The 25,451-nt window shown below is 42.9% G+C and overlaps 1 protein-coding gene across 1 annotated transcript in view; it reads right to left on the bottom strand.

Annotated features, from left to right (window-relative positions):
* The window catches only part of LOC124773234 (DNA excision repair protein ERCC-6-like), a 111,342-nt gene that overhangs the window by 28,841 nt on the left and 57,050 nt on the right, over positions 1-25,451 (bottom strand). Inside the window, exons 12-14 of the mRNA XM_047249383.1 lie at positions 16,987-17,097; positions 16,496-16,699; positions 16,195-16,365 (exon numbers count right to left, since the gene is read on the bottom strand). Of these exons, the coding sequence (XP_047105339.1) occupies positions 16,195-16,365; positions 16,496-16,699; positions 16,987-17,097 (486 nt within the window). The remainder of the gene's footprint in view (positions 1-16,194; positions 16,366-16,495; positions 16,700-16,986; positions 17,098-25,451) is intronic.

Here is a 25,451-nt window from a genome sequence, read left to right as displayed (position 1 = left end):
TATTGACATCTCTGAATAGTCAAAGGGACTGTTCTGAGATACAATATCCACAGTCAACATCTATCTTCAGGAGTTCTGAGAACAAGGCTGATGCAAAACTTTTTTGATGTGTGTGTGTGTATTCTTTACTGTCATTTCTTGTTAACAATATCAGCTTATTCCCAAGAATAAGCAGCTTTCACTCAGTTAATACTCAGCAGAAATCCAACCTGCATTTGGATCGGACTTCCTTAACTCTTGTGCAGAAAGGTGTGCAGTATACTGCTGCATCCATTTTCAATAAGTTACCACAAGATTTTAAAAATCTTAGCAGTAATCCACGTGCTTTCAAAATGAAACTGAAGAGTTTCCTCCTGGGTCACTCATTCTATTCTGTTGAGGAGTCCCTTGAAAAATTAAGCCTATTCATATTTTGTATTGTTGATTGCGTTTACTTAAACTTATGTCTTGAGGTTTTTTGAGTTCATAAACATTTTATTTTTATCTGTTATTACTTTTATGTTGTGATGTCATGTACTGGCACATTCCATAACCTTGGAGATTTGCTCCTCAATTTGGTCCTACGGAACTTGACGTGCAAATAAAATAAAATAAGTATGTTCTAAGATTCTGCAGTAGATCTATATGAATGATCATGGATGGTAGTTTTGTGAATCACTTCTGCTATCATTCCTGCACTGTTTGTTTGTTTGAGTGATCTATGGTATATTATGGTTACAAGAGGGTAACTTAGTTACACCCTTTGAGCCTTGTCCAAGTTTTACAATTTCAGCTATTTCTCAATGTCATTGACACTAATATTATTGCACACACATTTTAATTGGTATGAGAATTAAACTGAGGCAGTACTCTATGTCTTGCTTCATAAAGTAATATTTGAAAATGGAGATTAGTATTTCTACTTTTGCTTTGCCACCTTCAATTTTGGTTCTTTTCTTATTCCAAGAATGTCTGGATGTTAATTTTGGCTTCACTGACCACCATTAGATACAACCAGAATTTCTCTGGGTTTTATGAGATACGTGATTGCAGAATATAAAATAAACTAAAATTGTTCAAGAATACATAGAGATCTGAGCAGGATGAAGTAATTGTGACATTCGACAGATATCATGTGAAAGAACTTGCTCCCCCTTCTAGCAGCAGTTTATAGCAGGCTGCTAGACCAACAAAGGGTACTAAACGATGAAAAAACACAAGTTAATCCCTTTCCAAAAATAGTTGGCAGACAGATTCACAAATTATAGGTCTATATTACTTACATCAATCTGGTGTAGAATTACAGGACATGTTGTATGCTCAAGCTCAATGATGATCTTGGAGAAAAAAAAAATATCCTCCCTGATAATCTAGAGAAAGGTAGCTATGTTGATGCTGTTTTCCTTGACTTCCAGAAGCCACTGGATATAGTTCCACATTGTCATTTAATGAACAAAATAAAAACTCACTGAATAACATAACTGTTTCATGACTGGATGCAGGATATTCTAGCAGGAAGAACTCAATACACTGTTCTTAACAGGGAGAAACTGACATACATAAATGTAATTTTGAGAGTATGCTATGTGTGTCTTATAACACTGTTACTGTTTACAGTGTATGAGTGTTTAGGAAGCTCACAGTGACAAGGCTATAGTGAAACACAGCTATTGATGAAAAATCGATGGCAACAAAAACAATGGCAAAATACTGTAGTGCAGCTGTTCGGCATGACCTAAAGCGGAATGACCACATAAAACAAACTGTAGGAAAGGCATATTACCAGTGAGATTCACTGGAAGAAGCTTTAGGAAATGGAATTCATCCATGAAAGAAATGCCTAACAAAACACTTGTATGGATGATTCTTGAATGTTGCTGATCAGCCTGAGATCCTTACTACATTGGATGGATAGAGAGATAGAGAGAGAGATAGATAGATAGAGAGAGAGAGAGAGAGAGAGAGAGAGAGAGAGAGAGAGAGAGGACCCAATGAAGAGCAGTTAGTTCATCAAATGATCTTTTAGTAAGTGCAAAACCGTTATGAAGATGTTCAATGGAATCCAGTGGCAGTCCTACAAAAGAGGCACTGTGCATCACGGAAAGGTTTACTGTTGCATTTCCAAGAGAGTAAGATCGAAAAAGAGTTTGGAAGCACATCATTGCATTGCCAAGAGAGTAAGTTCGAAAAAAAGTTTGGAAGCACATTACTTCCTTCCACATATGTCTTGCATGTGGAAGTTTCATGACACATTTGTTCTCCCTGTAAAACATTCATAACTCGAGGAGAGAAGAGGTGAAAATATAAAAATCCAGAAGAGCCCTCTACCACACCCCCAAAGGTGGCTTACAGAGCACAGATTCTGTTATGGTGGTCACTGGTCACTGAAGGATTCTTATATCGACCTGTTACCAGAGAAACTTGTTCCATTCCGCAACTCTCTGATAACAGCTAAAAAGGACAGTATCTTGTGTCATAATGATTAATGGAAAATCTCATATAAGATGTGAAACAAATACTAACAAAGAGATAGAGGGGCTGGCCAGTACTTACCTCAGCTCAGTACAGCCGATAGATACACATAAAACAGAACTGAAAATTTACATTCCTAGCTTTCGGAACTTTGTTCCTTCATCAGGGAGGAGAGAGGGGAAAAAAGGGAAGAAGGGAAAGTGGATTCAGTTACTCACAACCCAGGTTATGAAGCAACAGGGAAAGGTAAACAGGGAGGGTAGCAAGGATGGAGGCATGGTTGTCAGAGGGAAGCCAAAGATATTCTACTGTAAGTACTGTGCCAGCTTCAAACCAAAGAGGATGCATACAGAAGTAAAGAGGTATATAGTATAAAGATAAACACAACTATGTAGGATGAAAAGATGCGTGAATGGCTAAAGAGGAAAGGGAAAGAAGAGAAGACTGAAGAGTGAATGGGAGTGAGGTTGTTTAACGTAGGTTCAGTCCAGGGGGATGGCGGGATGAAAGGATGTGTTGGAGTGCAAGTTCCCATCTCCGGAGTTCAGAGGGACTGGTGCTGGGCGGGAGAAGCCAAATGGCACATACGGTGTAGCAGGTTCCTAGGTCCCTAGAATTATGCTGGAGGGCATGCTCCGCTACTGGGTATTGGGCATCTCCTAGGCGGACAGTTCGTCTGTGTCCGTTCATGCGCTCAGCCAGTTTAGTTGTTGTCATGCCGATGTAAAAGGCTGTGCAGTGCAGGCATGTCAGTTGATAAATGACATGTGTAGTTTCACACGTAGCCCTGCCTTGAATTGTGTATGTTTTACCAGTAGCGGGGCTGGAGTAGGTGGTTGTGGGGGGATGCATGGGGCAGGTTTTGCAGCGGGGTCGGTTACAGGGGTAGGAACCGCTGGGTAGAGAAGGTAGTCTGGGAATATTGTAGGGTTTAACAAGGATGTTACGGAGGTTAGGGGGGCGACGAAAGGCAACTCTGGGTGGTGTGGGGAGAATTTTGTCAAGGGATGATCTCATTTCAGGGGTTGACTTGAGAAAGTCATATCCCTGGCGGAGTAATTTGTTGATGTTTTCGAGGCCAGGATAATATTGGGTGACAAGGGGGATGCTTCTGTGTGGTCTGGGGGTAGGAACATTGTTGTTGGACGGGGAGGAATGTATTGCTCGGGAAATCTGTTTGTGGACAAGGTCTGCAGGATAGTTGCAGGAGAGGAAAGCACTGGTCAGGTTATTCGTGTAATTGTTGAGGGATTCGTCACTGGAGTAGATACGTTTGCCACGAATACCTAGGCTGTAGGGAAGGGAGCGTTTGATGTGGAAAGGATGGCAGCTATCAAAGTGAAGGTACTGTTGTTTGTTTGTGGGTTTGATATGGACAGAGGTGTGAATGTGAGCTTCAACAAGATGAAGGTCAACATCCAGGAAGGTGGCTTGGGTTTTGGAGAAGGACCAGGTGAAATTCAGATTCGAAAAGGAGTTGAGGTTATGGAGGAAATTAAGGAGTGTTTCTTCACCGTGAGTCCAGACCACAAAGATGTCATCTATAAACCTATACCAGGCCAGGGGAAGCAGCTGTTGGGTCTTCAGGAAAGCCTCCTCCATGCGGCCCATGAAGAGGTTGGCATAGGAGGGAGCCATCCTGGTTCCCATGGCCGTTCCCCTGATTTGTTTGTAGGTCTGGCCTTCAAAAGTGAAGTAATTATGGGTGAGAATGAAGTTGGTAAGTGTGATAAGGAACGAGGTTTTTGGAAGATCTTCGGGTGGGCGTTGGGAGAGGTAGTGCTCAAGGGCAGAGAGACCATGGGTATGTGGGATGTTTGTGTAAAGGGATGTAGCATCTATGGCGACAAGAAAGGTTTCAGGTGGGAGAGGAGTGGGAATGGATTTGAGGCGTTCTAGGAAGTGGTTTGTGTCTTTGATGTAGGATGGGAGTCTGCGGGTGATAGGTTGTAGGTGCTGGTCTACCAGAGCTGAGATACGTTCGGTTGGGGATTTGAAGCCTGCTACAATGGGACGGCCAGGATGGTTCTCTTTGTGGATTTTGGGTAATAGGTAGAAGGTAGGGGTACGTGGCTCAGGTGGAGTGAGTAAGTCTATGGAAGCCGTTGTGAGGCCTTGTGAGGGACCTTGGATTTTTAGGATTTTTTGCAGCTCAGTCTGGATGGAGGGAATGGGATCCTGGGTAACAGCTTTGTCGGTTGAGGTGTCAGAGAGTTGACGCAGTCCTTCTGCCACATACTCCACACGGTCAAGTACGACAGTTATGGAGCCTTTATCCGCCGGGAGGATGACAATAGAGCGGTCTATTTTCAGCTCCTTAATGGCACGGGATTCAGCTGGGGTGATGTTGGGGGTTGTCGGGATGTTCTTCAAGAAGGACTGGGAGGCAACACTGGATGTGAGGAATTCCTGAAATGTCTGCAAGGGATGGTTTTGGGGGAGGGGAGGAGGATCCCTTTGAGAAGGCAGTCGGAACTGTTCTAGACAGGGTTCAACACTGGGTCTAGTATTTGGGGGCTGTGTTTGGGTAGTGAAGTGATATTTCCAGTTGAGGTTCCGGGTGAATGAGAGGAGATCTTTAACCAGGGCAGTGTGGTTGAATTTAGGTGTGGGGCTAAAGGTTAAGCCTTTTGATAGAACAGATGTCTCTGGAGGAGAGAGGGATCTGGATGAGAGGTTTAGGACTGAATTGGGACTGGTGATATGTGGCATTTGACTGTGGTTATAGTTGAGATTTGGTCTGTGTGGGGTATGTGCTGGGATGGGGAGATTGAGTAGGGTGGCTAGGCTAGGTTTGTTGGCTATGAGGGGGGTTTGTTGGTTGGTTGGTTGGTTTGGGGGGATTAAAGGGACCAGACTGCTACGGTCATCGGTCCCTTGTTCCAAAGACAAAGAACACCCACAGAGAATAAAAACGAGGAACAGAAGAGATCACAGACGATACAGAACAAGAGAAACAGACAAGGACAAGACAAAACGAACTAAAACCACACAGAGTGTGACGGTGGTTGGCCGACCATAGAAAGAAATAAGGAAAAGCCAACCACTTAGAAACACATTAAAAAATCAGTGGAAAATCATAGGCCAAAGGCCAGAATCAACACAAAACGATAAAATAAAACAGAAACACTCAGAGTAAATGATAAAATCCCCCTGCCCGAATAAAACGTAAAACTAAGTCAGCCATAGTGGAGTCGTCTGTTAAAAGGGCAGGGAGCGTAGCAGGCAGCGCAAATGTCTGCCTGACCACAGCTAAAAGGGGGCAGGCCAGCAAAATGTGGGCCACTGTCAAAGCTGCCCCACAGCGACATAGAGGAGGGTCCTCCCGGCGCAGTAAATAACTGTGTGTCAGCCGGGAGTGGCCAATGCGGAGCCGGCAAAGAACTACTGAGTCCCTGCGAGTGGCTCGCAGGGATGACCGCCACACAGCCGTCGTCTCCTTGACAGCACGGAGTTTATTGGACATTGTCAGTTCGCGCCATTCATCGTCCCATACCGCCAAGATTTTGCGGCGGAAGACTGCCCGCAAATCAGTCTCTGGGAGACCAAGGTCCAGAGATGGCATGCTGGTGGCCTCTTTCGCCAGGCGGTCAACATGTTCGTTACCCGGGATACCGACATGACCGGGGGTCCACACAAAGACCACAGAGCGGCCGCAACAGGCGAGAGTATGCAGAGACTCGTGGATAGCCATCACCAGACGAGAACGAGGGAAACACTGGTCGAGAGCTCGTAAACCACTCAGGGAATCGCTACAGATAACGAAGGACTCACCTGAGCAGGAGCGGATATACTCTAGGGCACGAAAGATGGCGACCAATTCAGCAGTGTAAACGCTGTAGCCATCCTGCAAGGAACGTTGTTCGGAACGGTCCCCTAGAGTGAGCGCATACCCGACACGACCAGCAACCATCGAACCGTCAGTGTAGACAATACCAGAGCCCTGATACGTGGCCAGGATAGAATAAAAGCGGCGGCGGAAGGCCTCTGGAGGGACTGAGTCCTTCAGGCCCTGTGCCAGGTCCAGCCGAAGGCAAGGGCGACGAACACACCATGGGGGTGTATGCAAAGTAGCCCGGAAAGTAGGTGGAACAGTGAAAACCTGAAGCCCAGAGAGAAGCTCTTTGACGCGGACCGCTATTGTACAACCAGACCGGGGCCGACGATCTGGCAGATGGACGACCGATGGCGGGAACAGGAGACGATAATTTGGATGCCCGGGCGAGCTTAGAACATGGGCAGCATAAGCGGCCAGCAAACGTTGGCGTCGGAACCGCAGGGGAGGTACACCGGCCTCCACTAGTACGCTGTCCACGGGGCTGGTGCGGAAAGCACCAGTGGCAAGGCGTATCCCGCTGTGGAGAATCGGGTCCAGCACCCGTAACGCAGATGGGGATGCTGAGCCATAAGCCAGGCTCCCATAATCCAGACGGGACTGGATTAACGCCTGGTAGAGCCGCAACAGTGTAGAGCCGTCGGCGCCCCAGCGGGTGTTGCTCAAGCATCTCAGAGCGTTTAGATGCCGCCAACACGTCTGTTTCAGCTGCCGGATATGAGGCAGCCAAGTCAACCGGGCATCGAAAACCACCCCCAAAAACCTGTGGGTCTCCACCACAGCAAGGAGTTCGTCGGCAAGATAAAGCCGCGGCTCAGGATGGACTGTTCGGCACCGGCAGAAATGCATAACGCGGGTCTTGGCTGCCGAAAACTGAAACCCATGCGCTACAGCCTAAGACTGCGCCTTACGGATAGCGCCCTGTAGCTGACGTTCAACAGCTGCAATGCCAGTAGAGCTGTAATAAAGGCAGAAGTCGTCAGCATACAGGGAAGCAGAGACAGAATTACCCACGGCCGCAGCAAGCCCGTTAATGGCTATTAAAAACAGACAGACACTTAAAACAGATCCCTGTGGCACACCATTCTCCTGGACGTGGGAGGAACTATACGAGGCCGCGACTTGCACGCGGAAGGTACAACACGACAGAAAATTGCGGATAAAAATCGGCAGAGGACCCCGAAGACCCCATCCATGGAGCGTAGAAAGAATGTGATGACGCCATGTCGTATCGTACGCCTTCCGCATGTCGAAAAAGACAGTGACCAGGTGCTGACGGCGGGCAAAGGCAGTACGGATGGCAGTCTCCAGGCTCACCAGATTGTCGGTGGCGGAGCGGCCTTTACGGAACCCACCCTGAGACGGAGCCAGAAGGCCCCGAGACTCCAGTACCCAATGCAAGCGCCAGCTCACCATCCGTTCGAGAAGCTTGCACATAACATTGGTGAGGCTAATGGGACGGTAGCTGTCCACCTCCAGAGGGGTCTTTCCAGGTTTCAAAACGGGGATGACAATGCCTTCCCGCCATTGCGACGGAAACTCCCCCTCGACCCAAAGACGGTTGTAAAGATCGAGAAGGCGCCGCTGGCAGTCCACTGAAAGGTGTTTCAGCATCTGACAGTGGATGCCATCTGGCCCAGGAGCGGTATCAGGGCAAGCAGCTAGGGCACTGCGAAATTCCCACTCACTGAATGGAGCATTGTAAGATTCCGGGTGGTTGGTGCGAAACGAAAGGCTCCGACGTTCCAGCCGCTCTTTAATGGAGCGGAAGGCCTGGGGGTAATTCGCAGAAGCGGAACTCGTAGCAAAATGCTCTGCTAAGCGATTTGCAATGACGTCGGAGTCAGTACACACGGCTCCATTCAGTGAGAGCGCAGGGACGCTGGCAGGGGTCCGATAGCCGTAGACGCGTCGAATCTTGGCCCAGACCTGCGAAGGAGTGACATGGAGGCCAATGGTGGACACATACCGCTCCCAGCACTCCTTCTTGCCTTGGCGGACAAGGAGGCGGGCCCGCGCACGCAGCCGTTTGAAGGCGATAAGGTGCGCTAAGGAGGGATGTCGCTTGTGACGCTGGAGCGCCCGCCGGCGATCTTTAATCGCTTCAGCGATCTCAGGCGACCACCAAGGCACAGCCTTCCGCCGAGGGGACCCACAGGAATGGGGAATGGCAGATGCGGCGGCAGTAACGATGCCGGTGGTGACCGATTGAACCACCGCATCAATGTCATCGGTAGAGAGAGGCTCAAAAGCGGCAGTGGAGGAGAACAAGTCCCAGTCAGCCTTATTCAGAGCCCATCTGCTAGGGCGCCCAGAAGAGTGGCGCTGTGGTAGTGACAAAAAGATCGGAAAGTGGTCACTACCACACAGGTCGTCATGCACACTCCATTGGACAGATGGTAAGAGGCTATGGCTACAGATTGAAAGGTCAATGGCGGAGTAGGTGCCATGCGCCACACTGAAGTGTGTGAAGGCACCATCATTTAACAGCGAGAGATCGAGTTGCGACAATAAATGCTCAACGATGGCGCCTCGACCTGTTGCCACTGACCCACCCCACAGAGGGTTATGGGCGTTGAAGTTGCCCAATAGCAAAAAGGTGGCGGCAATTGGGCGACCAGTGCAGCCAGGACATGCTGTGAGACATCACCATCCGGTGGAATGTAAAGACTGCAGACGGTAACAGCCTGTGGCGTCCACACGCGAACAGCGACAGCCTCTAAAGGCGTCTGGAGAGGGACAGACTCGCTGTGCAGAGTGTAAAGAACATATATGCAGACGCCACCAGACACCTTTTCATAAGCTGCTCGGTTCTTATAATAACCCCGATAGCCACGGAGGGCGGGGGTTCGCATTGCTGGAAACCAAGTTTCCTGGAGAGCAATGCAGAAGAAAGGGTGAAGGCTGATAAGTTGGCGGAGCTCAGCTAGATGGTGGAAGAAACCGCTGCAGTTCCACTGGAGGATGGTGTTGTCCATGGCTGGGAAAGGCGTGACGGGACTGGGAAGGCAGATTACGCCGCTGGGTCACCTGCTGCCTCCAAGTGAGCACCTGCGCCAGTGCTTTCCATGGCGCCGGAGGGACTGGCGAGATCGAGGTCCTCAGCGGACGCCAGGATCTCCACCTCGTCCTCAGACGCAGAGTTTGAGGGTGGCGGTGGGACAGGTGCCACCGCAATGTCAGGTTGCTTGGGAGCCTTTTTCTTCAACGGCTTCGCACGCTGTGCCTTAGGAGGGTCTGGCTGGGAGGGCCCCACTGGGTCAGTCTCAGGGACGGACGACGACCGTGAAGCCCTATGACCAGCGACCGGTTGTTGTTTCAAAACTTTTCGTGGGTCCGCTTTGACACCGGGCAAAGCCTGGGAAGGGAGGGCCCCAAGGGACCCCTTCCTGGCTGGAGTGGCCGAAGAAGCCCTACGCTTCTCCGGCTGGGAAGGGGGGACGAATGTCCCCGACGGTTGGGGTGGTGTTGCTCCTGGAGTAGAGGGAGCAACAGTGGGCGAAGTGCCCCCCACAACCAAGGGGGCCGGTGCATTGAGACATAGCTGAGAGGCAGCAGTACGTGACGACACAGGAGAGGATCGGACTGCTTGTGCAGCAGCGGCATAGGTGGATGTCATGGGCACGGGATGTAGCCGCTCATATTTCCGCCTTGCCTCGGTGTAGGTCAGGCGGTCCAGGGTCTTATATTCCATTATCTTCCTTTCCTTCTGGAAGATCCGACAGTCCGGTGAGCAGGGGGAATGGTGTTCGCCACAGTTAACACAAATGGGAGGCGGAGCACATGGAGTATCAGGATGCGAAGGACGTCCGCAATCCCGACACGTGATGCTGGAAGTACAGCGAGATGACATGTGCCCGAACTTCCAGCATTTAAAACACCGCATCGGAGGAGGGATATATGGTTTCACATCACAACGGTAAACCATCACCTTAACCTTTTCGGGTAAGACATCACCCTCAAAGGCCAAGATGAAGGCACCGGTGGCTACCTGATTATCCCTCGGACCCCGATGGACGCGCCTGACGAAGTGAACACCTCGTCGTTCGAGGTTGGCGCGTAATTCATCGTCGGACTGCAGAAGAAGATCCCTGTGGAATATAATACCCTGGACCATGTTGAGACTCTTATGCGGCGTGATGCTAACGGAAACATCCCCCAACTTGTCACAATTGAGCAACCTCCGTGACTGGGCAGAGGATGCCGTTTTGATGAGCACAGAACCAGAGCGCATCTTGGACAGGCCCTCCACCTCCCCGAACTTGTCCTCTAAATGCTCCACAAAAAACTGGGGCTTGGTCGACATGAAAGATTCTCCATCAACCCGCGTACACACGAGGTACCGGGGTGAATATTCTCCACTGCCTTCTTTAGCAAGTCGTTCCTCCCATGGAGTAGCTAGGGAGGGAAACGATCTCTGATCCAATTTCTTCACGTTGAGGTTAGACCTCGATCGCTTAGAGACTGCTGGTGGAGGCCCACCAGCGATAGATGATGTACCACGCTTCATTGCGGGTCATCCGCCCTGATGCCACCTACTCCGACCAAGGGCCCTCCCCACGGGCGCCACCCAGCCACAGCAATAGCCACCTGGCAGGATGGCCATTGCCGGGAGTCCTGATGCCCCAGGGAGATGGGCATCTACTCCTTGGCATACGTGGGGAGTGAACGGCGCAGGCATCAGTAGAGCGATCCCTGTGTTGTCAGGGGGCTACAACCAAGAGGGTACATGGCGGCCCCACCACAACGGACTGGCTACCGTGCTGGATGTTAGGTGACATGTGGTCCATGGGCGTCGTCAGTGCAGAAAATGGCCCTGCACAGTGCTTGGCAGAAAGTGCACGCAGGGGCGCATCGATGCCCAAGAGATGGAGAGCGGGCAAGACTGCAATGCAACGACGAATAAGATGGCGAAAGTTCTCAACACAACACGGACACAATGCACCAAGTAAGGCGCCCTTCCCCAATCGGCTCGCTCTTCGGAAAAATTTTGAGATATGGAGGTCAAACCCGACAGGGGACCATCACATAAGGCCGAAACGTTTGAGACTCCTTTTAGTCGCCTCTTACGACAGGCAGGAATACCGCGGGCCCATTCTAACCCCCGAACCCGCAGGGGGGAGGGGGGGTTTGTTGAAGGTTCTGTTGTGGTTGGTGTTTGTGAGGGATAGGGAGAGGGACCCCACTTCTTAGGTGTTGTACTAGCACTGTGGATAGTTTTTTCAGGTGGTGTGTGGCATGGAACTCAAGTTTGCAGCTGGCTTCTAGGATGATGTTCCTCAGTGTGTTCTCCAAGCAAGGGTTTGAGAGGTGGAGGACTTTGAAGAGAGATAGGAGCTGTTGGGAGTGGTGGTTACATGAAGTAGTGTAGAGATTCAGGACAAGTTGGGTAAGGGCTAAGGATTGAAGGTTCTGGAAGTCCAGGAGAGACTGGTGGAAGGAGGAATTGCACCCAGAGATGGGAACTTTTAAGGTAAGCCCTTTAGTAGTAATTCCAAAGGTTAAGGAAAAGTATGTGGGATTGCAGTTTGGCTACGGTGAATGCATGTTTCCGGAATGAATGTAAATAATCTTGTGTCAAACATACGAATGGCACGTTGCACTGAACATATGTTACTACTCATTTCTGCATGTACTTCCTAAGAGGGACCTACTCAAGCATTATGTCACACACAATTTCAAATCTTTACAAAACTTTTTCACAATGATGCACCCCCCCCCCCCCTCCCCCCCCGAAAATGATGAAAAGAAAAAAGTTCATCCCTTACCAAGTTTTTGCTGTTCCTGTAGTAAAAGTTCAGAAACAGTCATTTATTACTTCTTTTCTACCAAATCTATTTGGATTTGTCTGCAGACAGTATCCATATACATCACTGAACGTGCCTGCAAAATTATGTCACTGTATGGCAATAGCTTGGAAGGAATAATCTTATAGGCATACAGATGCATGAAAAACTTGCGTGATATGGACTATATTCGTCCCGTTTCACAATGAAAGCACTCAGCAACTTCCAACAAACTCTCTCTCTCTAACACATTAACTCATTTGTAAAGTAATCAGATGTTGGAAGCTATTTTATACACGGGAGCTTCATTTTTAAAGAATCAATGGTTTACAGGTTTCTCTCTATATGTCAAGAGTTACATATATGATATTCACTACCACAACCCCCCTCCCCCCCCCCTCCACACACACACAACCAATTATAATATGCAGATGATTGTAAATCATTATTACTTTCTTCCAAAAATCATGCAAAGTTAGTTCACAGAAATGTTTAACTATTTGCTGCAGCACTTGTATATTTCCTGTCTTATAATCTAATATCTTTGCTGTTTTGCTTCAGTCAACAAACTAATGGTATAAATTTATTTTGATTTTTCTTCTGGCACATTTTAATGAATATGTAAGACACATTACTGGAAAATTTTTGAGATTCCATGAGAGGTGAGGCATGAGATAAATTGTGAATGAAGTAAGGAGGGAGAATAATCTTTTCAGTTATTTTAATATCTTTCTGTTGTAGTTTCTTGTGTTGAATTTAAAGAAAAATTATAACTGTTCATGGAGGAAAAGAAGAAGGAGGAGGAAAAAAATTACAAGGAGCCTACTGTATTTACTCGAATCTAAGCCGCACCTGAAAAATGAGACTCGAAATAAAAGAAAAAAAAAAAATTCCCGAATATAAGCCGCACCTGAAATTTGAGACTCGAAATTCAAGGGGAGAGAAAAGTTTTAGGCCGCACCTCCAAATCGAAACAAAGTTGGTCCATTGTAATATGAGAAACAATGTAGGTCGAATGAATGACGATACAGCTAAAGTAGTTTGGTTCGAGTCGTAAGCTTAGCAGTTAGCAGTTAAGCTTTACCAGGTAGCCATTGCTATGCGTCAGGCGCTCCGTCCGTATTTATACGGGTACCCTTCCTTTTTCACGTGCTCCGTCTGGTTTGAATCGATTGCTTATTTTCCGTTGATCTGATAAGTGCCGTCTTCTTTGTTATAGGTGTTTACGTCACTCTAAGCTGAAAATGCATTACTATACTGTGTCATTGTTTGTCGCATTCTGATAGTACGTGTTTACGGCCTGTCGCCGCTCGCGGCATGGCTTGCTTTTGTGCGCGCTACCGCCGCTTACAATTTTTTTTAAAAAAGAGAGAGGAATCGTCTCATTATCGAAACAATGGCAAGAGACTGCTATTTGTTGTTACTTACACTGCTGCTTTCTTTGATAATGATCAACAAGAACCAAATAATAGACTGCGTATGATAGAACATGTTCTGAACGAGAGTTAGGCGTAAATTTTTCACCGTTTGAAAATCTTTGTGGCCGCTTCTTTAGTACATCAAATTCTGCATAGAAATTAGAGTCATCTTAGATTTAAAAATCTAGTCAGTTGCTGTGCTTCATTTCTGACTGTATCACTACTAGGCATAAGAATAATACGAATATAAACATGACATGATACGTATATTCTTCCGCGTTTGCTGTTGTCTCACTCTAGTTTCGTAGTGTATTAGGCAGACAGGATTTAAATGAGATAGCAGCAAACACGCAAGAATACATGGCAAAATGTTTATATTCGTATTATTCTTATGGTGAAGAGAATACTGAATGTGATTTACATTTCATCAGTTTCCTATTAGCAACCATCTCTTCTTACTGCTAGGAAAAAATTCAGAACGTAGAGTTGGCCATATTGACAAATATACCAAACAATCTTGCCAGTCGGATTTTCATAGTACATTGAAATTCTGCTACATTCTAAGATGAACAACACGGAATTTGTATTTACTTCGTTGGATAATGTATTAAAGTGCAGTGGTCTAAACTCGGGGCGGAGAAAAAAAAGCTCGTCTTCCACCTTTTCTTTTAAATTTATTTACGCAGAGGTTTTGGCGCCAGTATTTATCTTTGTGCCTACAAAGCATGCCTGTGTAGCACTACATATATTTGACGGCAGAAGTTAGTTGTGGTGGGACCTACCAACATTTTTCAGAACTTCCGCTTGCTTTGCACTCGATTCTAAGCCGCAGGCGGTTTTTTGGATTACAAAAACAGGAAAAAAAGTGCGGCTTAGATTCGAGTAAATACGGTAAATTCATTTCTGTAAAAGAAATATTAATATATATGCACTGATAATTTTTGTCAGCTGCATGGCAAGCAACAATATTCATTAAAAACAAGTCTCAAACAAGTCTCTGTTTAAACAGTATGTATATCATTGAGGTCAAGTGGGCATTAAGCTAGCAGTTGTCAATACACAGCTGCCATTGAATAAAACTGGACGACCAGTAGCTTTACTCCCAAACACTGACTTTCCTGCTGATCCATTAATTAAAACTATGTAGTTACAAATGGCAATTGTATAAAGCTATGTAGTGACAAAATTAATAAAGTGCTCAGATTTAACAGTAGCTTATATCTGCCAATGTACACCATGACTGGATCCATGTTTCAGAAGATTGTCCTTCACAATGGAGTCTATGAAACACAATAAATTAATGAGTGACTAGAGTAATGGAAAGTCCTGGTAGAATTTAAATAACTGACAGAGTAAAGCTAACCACTCATTGAACAGTACAGGCGCTGAGCAGTGAATGGTACATAAACAACATTTTGGAGTGACACACACACACACACACACACACACACAGAGAGAGAGAGAGAGAGAGAGAGAGAGAGAGTGCGCATGTGATCACATGGTTCATAGCTTGCTTTACGGGATTCATTCAAAAGCTAAGAATGTCTTCAATCTTGTTTCTGCACCGATGATTCAGTGCCTCTACTATTTGGCAAATTGTTACCTTTGCTCATTAAATTATTTATGAATGAATAAAGTGTTTCAGTAATAAAGTGTACAGAACCTCAGGAATTCTGCAAATATTCATGTAATATATTTTCAAAACATGAAGAAAAAATGTAGGCACTAATAAACTATATTACAAAAGAAGTATTTGAAAATGAATTACTTATGAGATCGTAAAGAATACCTATACTTTGTTGAAGCTACAGTGCTTTATTCCAGAATATAACAACTGAATGTGTCTTTGTCTTGTTTATGCTAAAAGTTCACCAGAAATTTAGCTTGATTGATGCAGCAAATGTGACTGACACTCATACTCTGCACATGAAGCACAGAAGAACAGAATGTTCTGATACAGTTTTCCAATGTCTAACAATTGTGAAAAAGGCACCATCTGGTGTTAAGATATTATGTAATTTGAATGTAGCATATTTTGAACAAGCAATATATGTTTTATTTGACAATGAGTATGAATATGTGGACAATGACAATACCAAGTGCTTCATTTTGTGTTAAATTTTTGGTCATTCTCAAGTGCTGCACTGGTTTACAGAAGGGAAGAAAGTTAAGGTACAAGCACATGCGTAGTAAAATATTGCTATATTCACAAGAATTAATGGATAATGAACATTTTACTGACACAAGAGTTCAATCACTATTATTCTGCAACACATATGGTACTGCACATTCAAGCAATTAGTGTATTACACCATCTTAAAAAACAAAGTCATCTGCAATTACCTTCAAGCCTCAAGTATGACAATTTCAGCAATGGCCACTTACACTCAATTCTGGCAATCTTAAAATTAAATAGTCATAAGCTTTGGATATTCTACCAGGAACGGGTAAGGTGATTTATGGGAGATTGGGGACATGTGACCAATAACACTCCTTACACAGAAACTTCAAAGTGATGAACTGAACTAAATACAAGAAATTTTCTATCAATGCTAGTCACCTCAAACAAAACTGCAATGAGCCATATAACCTTACCACAATTCACTGCGGCCCTCAATTACAACTTATACCACTACAGGTATATAGTTTGTATAATTCCTGTAGATAATAAAGAATAATTGTCCCTACTGTGATAGCCACTTACTTCAGAACCTGTGCCAGCAAAGATGGCGGAGGTTTCTGTACTTCCTTCTACATCTGTTTCTTTTAGTGTGAATAGTTCAAACAGATCATTAGACTTGAAGAATCGTCTTTGTCTTGGATCCTGTAGGACTTTATTGGTAAGGAACTGCTTAAAAATCTGGCGGTGGTAAACCTAGTCAAAAGACATATTAAAAAGTATTTAGAGGAATATAATTCTAACAATCAAAATAAAACAAGGAAAAATAATTATTCTCAGAAATAATTAGTCCTCAAAAGAAAGCTCAAAGTGTCAAGCGACAAACCTTCTCTTCTATTGTACCAGCTGTCACTAGCCTGTACACTGTAACATTGTTCTGCTGACCAATTCGCCATGCTCGTTCCCTGGCCTGAGTGTCAGTGGCTGGATTCCAGTCTGGATCGTAGATTACCACTCTATTGGCTCCAGTAAGATTTACACCTAGGCCACCAACACGTGTTGTTAGCAAGAACAGGAAGTATGATTTGTCCTATTCAAACATAAGAGGTCTTCTTGTAAGTAAACAATTCCATAGATTAATAAATCAATTAATATCAAATTCAGATTAACTAAAATTATTATACTCCAACAACTAATAAAGAGTTAATACTGAATATTTGTTATTGGAACAAGTGAGGGATGCAAGTTCACTAAAGCAATACATTCAAAGAAACACTTCACAACACTAATTTTACAAAAAAAGTTTTTCACGTATCTAGCACTTGAATCAAATGATTCAGATTATGTATGTTATGAGAATATGAAGTCACCATTCACCTCATTGTACTTTGTTATAAGTGGCTGTCGTGCTGCAATTGATGTACCACCATCCAACTTCAGGTACTTATATCCTTGCTTCTGAACAAATGATTCCAGAACACAAAGCATCTAGAAAAGAAAGTATGACAGTCAATAGTACAATAGCAACAATAAAACACTAGCACTTCACAGTGAAACATGGTAGATAATTTTCAGTCAAAAGAGGTACACAGTTAAGAAGAGTTATTTATAAAAATATAAAAAAAAACTAAATCCTTGGTTACAACTTTTATTTATTTAGCAGATGGCATAATAAACCACATGAATTAATTAAGTAGTCCACAGTACAAACTTTAAGCAGGCATAGAATATACGTGGGTCACATATAAAAAAAAGACTAGATATAAAATGCATAAAGCCAGAAAATATATGGAAACACAACTACAGCCAAATGGCCATGTTGCTGATATGATATATTTCACAAGCTTTTTTGGTAGTGTGCAGGAATTGATCATATAGAAGACCAGAAACAGGAACTTAACAAATGTAGTCTCTATCACTGTGCAACACAAAAATTATAATAACGCAAACCACTGGACGTTACTTACGATATATCAAAGCAAACTATAAAAATAAAAGCTCTATTAACACAATAATCAAAAACAAATATCGAACAACATGGTACTCAAATAAGTCTTTGGTAACCATAGTATGCGGTTTCATAATAAGACTACATGTAATCAAATGGAATGAGTGAATGCATGCATTTAACTGCCAGTAACACTAATATAAACACACTGGCATTTTCAGAAGTACCTACATTGGTATCGATCACTAGCAATGTTTCACAAAAACAAATGCAGGAATTTAGAAGTCCCCGCAAACTCTTAAGCACCTTAGTTCCATAAAGAAGAACCACAATGAGCCAAGTTTCTTAAAGTTCTATCAAAGGAACGAAAAGATTTATAGGAAAGAGTAGGTTTCTCCAAAAAGAACCATTTATGACAAAATAAATCACAGTGCAGAGAATACAATTAAAGCAGTGTGGGAAATCACTAAAAATGATATGAGCAGACACAAAGGTGTAATGAGAAACTGATACAGGATAATATAACAACCTAAATAATCTAATTTTGACAATATAATGTAAATGGATGGTTAAAAAAATCTACTCACCAAGTGGTGGCAGGAGAACCCACATATAAAAGGTATTATGTACTCAAGCTTCCGGAGCCATTGGCTCCTTCTACTGGCAGAAGGGTTGAAGAGGAAGGAAGAGGAGTGAAGGAAAAGGACTGGAGAGGTTTTCCAAACTCTAACACTTTTCCTAAACCTCTCCAGTCCTTTTCTTCACCTCTCTTCCTTCCCCTCCAGCCAATCTGCTGGAAGAAGGAGCCACTGGCTCCAAAAGCTCTTACGTGTGTGTTCACCTGCCGCCACTTGGTGAGTAGATTTTTTATCTACGTAATTACATTACTTTCTCAAAAACTGACAAGGAAGAAGGGTAAAGTAATAAATGATCCACACCAACTACCAATCTATGTGAATGAGCATTTTTCAAGGATTACAGAGAAATAAGAACAAAAATGCCCCAAAACCAACATATCACCTTGAATAATTATGCACTAAGTACAATGATGTTACTAAAAAACAGCAATGCATGACGTTAACAGAACTGTACAAAAAAAAAAAAAAAAAAAAAAAGTCAGTATGTTCAGATGATACAACAATGTGCATGCTGAAACGATGCATAAGGAGTATACCAGCTCTATTAACAAATGCAATAAATGAATCATTCACATCAGAGAAATGTACGGAGTATTTAAAACAGGCAACAGTTGTGACTCTGCAACAGAAAGATTATGCAGAAGACATAGAAAACCACCAGACCATTACCCTGTTGTCAACATTCTCAAAAATAATAGAATCAATTACGAAAGACAGAGTAATGAATTTTGTGAATAAATACAACTTTTTAAGTGAATCACAGTTGGGTTTCTGAAGTGACTGAAGTACAGAATCGGCCCTTCTTTCTTTCTTTCAGTCTTCTGACTAGTTTGATGCCATGAATTCCTCTCTTCATCTCAGAGAAGCACTTGCAACCTGCGCCCTCAATTATTTGCTGGATGTGTTCCAATCTCTGTCTTCCTCTAAAAGTTTTTGCCCTGTACAGGTGCCTCTAGTGCCATGGAAGTAATTCCATGATGTCTTAACAGATGTCCTATCATCTTATCCCTTCTCCTTGTCAGTGCTTTACACCTATTCCTTTCCTCTTCGATTCTGTGTAGAACCTCCTCATCCCTTACTTCCTTTCCTCGCCGATTCTGCATAGAACCTTCTCATTCCTTACCTTATCAGCCCACCAAATTTTCAGCACTCGTCTGTGGCACCACATCTCAAATTCTTCGATTCTATTCTGTGCTAGTTTTCACACTGTCCATGTTTCATTACCATACAATGTTGTGCTCCCAATAAACATTCTCAGAATTTTTTTCCTTCAATTAAGACCTATGTTTGATACTAGTTGACTTTTCTTGGCCATGAATGCCCATTTTGCCAGTGCTAGTTTGCTTCTGATGATCTCCTTGCTCTACCCGTCATTGGTTATTTTGTTGTCTAGGTAGTAGAATTCCTTAACTTCATCTACTTCATGACCATATATCCTGATGTTAAGTTTCTCCATTTATTTCTGGTACTTACACCCCCCCCCCCCCCTCTCCTGCTTCTGTAAAGTTTGGAAGGTAGGAGACAAGATACTGGCAGAAGTAAAGCTGTGAGGACCGGGCGTGAGTCGTGCTTCGGTAGCTCAGATGGTAGAGCACTTGCCCGCGAAAGGCGAAGGTCCCGAGTTCGAATCTCGGTCGGGCACACAGTTTTAATCCAATGTGTAAGATGTTGAAATTGAGAACTCCATTGGTGTGCTTGACCATGTCATATACGAATCTTCTCTCAACAGCATTACCATGTGAGATTACTAAAATTATTTGGATAAAGTATCAGAAATTTCTGCATGGTTTTGAAAATAATTTCATGATATTAATCCAGCATTCGAGACGATTTTTACTTCCTTGTAAGATGTCATCTTGTCTCCAGCTCTTTTTTTTTCTCTGCAAATCACCACAAATTCAAGTTTGACACAGTCTAGCTTTGAATCTGACGTTCTTCCGTTTGAAACCAAAATTTCAAGACACATTGGGAATCTTCTGTGAGTTACTTCATGGTTTAATGAGATTTCTGGATTTAAGCAGGAAATCACACGTGTTTTGTATTTTTGGGGGGGGGGGGGGGTTGATCTTTCTTGCAACTCCTCTAGATTGCCGATAATGTATGTTCACAACAAAATTTCTTCTTCAGATAATTTTCTTAATTTTTTTATTGCACTTCTTGCAGCAGACTCCAGATTGCACACTCTTGTCGCAATCAGGTTCTGTAAATCCTTCAAGTCGATATTCATTAACATGGCCTTTTTGTTTTTTAAGATGCCTAGTTTCACAACTCACTGCATCAAATTGTTTATAAGACTATGTAGTAGTTCATCATATAGAAATGGAGCCATCTGGACATCACTCAGAAATTCAAGTAAAAATGGATCCAAAAAATGTGCTGTTGAACTGAAGAATGTCAGTTTTAGAGACGGCAATTTGTCATAGACAGCTTTAAAAACAATTCTGAAACTTGATGACTGAGAAGTGGTTTTCGATTTCTTTACCTCAGTAACATAAATTTGAAAACGTTCAAGAATTTCAATAGCTTTCTCAACTGCACTGGCACTTTCGATCTATCTTGTTCCACAAAATGGCATAGGAAAGAATGAAGATCCAGTTATCTCAGTATACTGTGGCCTCCATACACGTGAATCATGAAATAAATACGAGGGTTGGAACTTCAAGAGTGGCTACTATTTATTTACAGCTCGTACAAAATAGATACGTGTTTCAAAGTTTTACTGACCTTCAAAGTAGTCACCATTGTTGTGTATAACCGGTTGCCAGTTATTCGGAACTCGTATGATACCCTTAGCAGTGTCAGTTGTGTTGACAGTTCGAGCAGTACAGTCTATTGCTCAACAACTGTAGCAGTTTTGAAGCGAATGCCTTTAAGTGTTTCCTTCAGTTTATAAATCGAGTTGAACTAGCGAGGGCTAAGCCAGGGGAGTGCAGTAGGTGGTATAGCACTTAGCAGCCCCATCAGTCAAACAAATCGGTAACAGCTTGCACTGTACATGCTTGAGCACTGTCCAGCAAAATGATGGTCAGGTCCTGCAGAAAGTGTCATCACTTCTGTCTCTAAGCTGGTCATAGGTTGTGTTCCAAAAATGAACAGCATAATGAAGTTCTGTCAAAAATAGCACACTTTCCAGCTGGTTTTGGATATTCCCGTTTTGAAAACGCCATTGAATATGTGCAAACTGCAGCAGTTGTAAAAGATTGAGGTATTGTTTTAGTTCATTGTTAGTCATTCAAGAGTTTAAATTCATGTTTGGCCCATCCTCTGACAGCTGTAAATTTTTTAAGGGTTTTCCAAACCTAACACTCTTTCTACGCCTTCAGGCAAATTATTTGCCTTTGAACATTTCAAAAAAATATGTCATCATTAATTTTATCATGGTCCCAAAAACAAAATTCATGCTTTCATCAAATTCAATTACGATCATTTCACACTTGTCAATGAGATCAGCAAGTTTACATCTCATGTATGGTGCCAATCCGTATACAATGCTGTAACAAATTTTTCATTTTTGCAGCTGCGTTTTCTTCTCAATTTAACTGTCCAAAAAGAATGAAGGAAATAGTGCTATACAGTCTGCTGAGACCAGAATTGACAAATGACCACAAGAGTTCAGCTCGTAATGTCATCTCCTAGTAAACAGGGACTACACTGCAGACTGTTTCATCGGATCATTCTACGGCTTTGAATATATTGCTTTGACTGATGCTGGAACTCCTTCTATTTAACCAGTAAATAACACACACTCATGAATTGACGAATTGTGTTTCTGCTAAAATGGTTTATAATACATTTTTTTAAAAATTAGGACAAATTCCTACTTCGCACCTTAAGAAACTGCTGCACAACTCAACTGGAAGGTTTCTTCCTATCTCCACATTCTTCCCAAGTCTGGAGCTAACCTTCTTTGTCGCTTATTTTAAGAAAGAAAATTAAGATTTTTGTACTTACTATCGACAAGAACATGGCGTACATAACATGGCGACTGTGACTGTCAAGTCTCAACTTGTATGAAATCCAAACTCGCTTTCGGTTCAAGATTTTACCTCACACTTGAAAATCAAGTTCATTTTTATTACTAAATGACCAATGGTCAAACCTAGTTCCAGTTGCAATTGCGTAACAACTTCCAACAGCAACAAAATATTCATTTTCAGTATTTTATACACTTATTGACTGAATTTGAAAATCTAAAGTGCTGTCGTAGTCTACTCATTAAGTTTCTGAAGTTTTTTAACACAACAAGCCAAGTATTTAAGTTATAAACTTTGCAGCTGTGTTGCACTCAAAAGCACTCCGTCTTCAGGCCACAAGTGGCCCACCGGGACCATTCGACCGCCGTGTCATCCTCAGGTGAGGATGCGGATAGGAGGGGCATGTGGTCAGCACACCGCTCTCCCAGTCGTTATGATGGTTTTCTTTGACTGGAGCCACTACTATTCGGTCGAGTAGCTCCTCAATTGGCATCACGAGGCTGAGTGCACCCCCGAAAAATGGCAACAGCGCATGGCGGCTGGAAGGTCACCCATCCTGGAAGGTCACCCATCCAAGCACCAGCCACGCCCGACAGTGCTTAACTTCGGTGATCTCATGGGAACCGGTGTATCCACTGCGGCAAGACTGTTGCCACAGATGTGTTGAGACTGTGTTAATTCATGACGTGCACATTACCCAGCCTATATTCATCCAGTATTTGAGAATGAGAACAATTAGCAACTTCCAACAAACTCTACAAATTATTTCATGCATTTCTTAAACTTTTTCTGGATTACAGTCCCGCAAAATGATGAAAGAGAAACAGTTTATTGTTACTAGATGTTAGCAGTTCATTTGGTGAAACTTTAGCTTTAAGCAGGATGTTTTACATCTTTGCTTCTTTATTACATTTCTTTCAGGCATTTGGGACTGTTTTACACATGGGAGTTCAATTCTATGAAGAATGGGGGTTGGGGGTTAATGGTTCAGCACTAAATCAAATCCCTGAACATTATGTATGATTAATTGTGTCGAAATTTGTTACTAGAGGTTCGGAATGTTGCATGAAAGCAAGTAGTGGCAGCAAATTTGCATTGAAACCCTGGTGTTTTATGTTCTTAGCATCACTTTCAAAGATACTTTTCCCCATCCTGAAAACAATCATCACTTCCTTGCACAAAGTACAAATAGCATTTGTACTGTTTTTGAGTTCAGGAGCAAGGAGCAACCCATCAAAATAAAACTCATAAGGCTTGATATCATATTGTGCTTGTACGTGAATGCGACAATTTTGAGATTTCAACAGCCACAAGGTGGGGGGGAAAAAAAAATCACTAATTTAAATAAACCGCTGGTGTGAACTTGTTTGGAGCAGTACTTTAATTTCATTCCATTCATTCGCTTTCCATTTGTTGTTGGTTATGCAGCATTACCAATAGTGATTACCAAGTTCTTTTATTTGATGGTCTGCACAGTTACAGATTTTCTTTGTTTATGCTGTTAACGGGTTTTCTATATTTAATCGGCCGCTTAAAAGTGAAAGAACTGCCGAATTCAAGAATGCACTTTAAGGAAAGTAGTTTTCTTGGTCCCTTAGCCCTGTACTTCATGCTGCTTGGAATTATAGATGAGCAACGCAATTCAACAGTGTGTGGCATTGTAGTACGTAATCTTTAAGCAGTGAACAGTTGCTTGTGTGAAGTTGATCTATGTGAGTACCTGAGTAGAAAAATGATGAATGAAGACACTACTCCTGGTCCACCCATATTTATGACTCTGTTAACAAAGGGTAAAGTGAGAAACATTATTATTAATGTCTTGCAGTGCTGTAAATGAAAGAAAATGGAAACAAGTGAGTATATTTACTAAATGTTGATAACTGTATTAATGATGTGAAGTGAGACACAATGTTTAAAATGTCGTTTGTCTTCTCCTGTTTGAACTAATGTGTTACAACAGCCTTGATTTAATTTCATTACTATTAATGAGTATCACATAAAAATGTGCTTATATGAAAGCTTGTTATTCCAATGTGTCATTTATACTACAGCGCTTACAAGAAAGCTTGTTATTCCCCCGTGTCATTTCTACTATAGCAAATGACTGGTACGAAGGGTGAAGTTGCCAATTCTGCTTCCCTGCAACTTTCCTCACCCTGCGGCTGCCTACGCATTCATTCCGCTACTCCCAAGGCTATTACTGTTCAGCTCAGTGAAATAGTCAAGCAAACATTCATAAGCTGTAGATTTATTGATCCAAGATGGTGGATTATCCCACAATTAAACTGAAGACTAGCTTTTCCATTCATAACATTATATCAGTCTCTCGCTGTCGAGCACTCATTTGGCAACATAGATCTGTTCAGATTAATTTAATGTCACATATAGTACTAAACTGAATATGAATGTCTCCACATAGTGCTTTTACAAAACTTGTTAGTTCTGTGTGTTATTTCTACCAGTAACTGATCGGTACTTCGTGCCTAATCTGGAGCCAAGGAATCCTCCTCCCCCACCCTCCCCACCTCTCGCGATGGCACTGATCAACTTCCTCAAACCCCTGCCTCATGAGACAGCTCGACAGGTATAAAAATGTTACAAACTTTTGGATACACACTGTATCATCACAGGGTAGTACGTATATAACGTGTAGATTTCCCTTTTGAATATATGAATGCTATCTGAAATATCATGTGCAGTTTAAACTGATGATACATCAATACAAATTGAATACGATGAAAAAAAAAAAACAGTTTACAGCTTTTTCAGATTTTGAAAATTCCCATATTTTCCAGATTTTAAGGTTCATTGAACACACTGTGAGGTTTTCAAATTACAGAAACGTGCCATAAGAATAATAATCAACATGGTCGAGCTCACTGTAAAGATCTGTTCAAAATACTGGCCATTTTAACTACATGTATGTTTACACACCAAAAATAATGTTGATAATCACAGCACAAACAGCTCTGTCAATAACTGTGGAACAAGAGGGAGACTGACTTACATTTACCAAGAAAGAATAAACAGAAAAAGCAAATCAGCATTTTCTGTCAAGGAACAGAACCCACAATAAATCATCCAACAAGATTAAACAGATTACTCAAACAAACTTATTTAAAAAGTAACCACTAAGCAAAACATTTATAGGTTTCTTCCAATATCAATATCATAATAATCCAATATACACATAACAGAATAAACAGATTTTATTCTTACAGTTAAGAAAATACAACCTGACAACAGTGAGTAAACAAAAATCTGTCATATGTAAAAGTCGAT

Source organism: Schistocerca piceifrons, chromosome 2 (assembly GCF_021461385.2).
Source record: "Schistocerca piceifrons isolate TAMUIC-IGC-003096 chromosome 2, iqSchPice1.1, whole genome shotgun sequence".
Classification (NCBI taxonomy): domain Eukaryota; kingdom Metazoa; phylum Arthropoda; class Insecta; order Orthoptera; family Acrididae; genus Schistocerca; species Schistocerca piceifrons.
The sequence above is the reverse complement of the archived record's forward strand: the minus strand, read 5'-3'. Positions and strand labels throughout refer to the sequence as shown.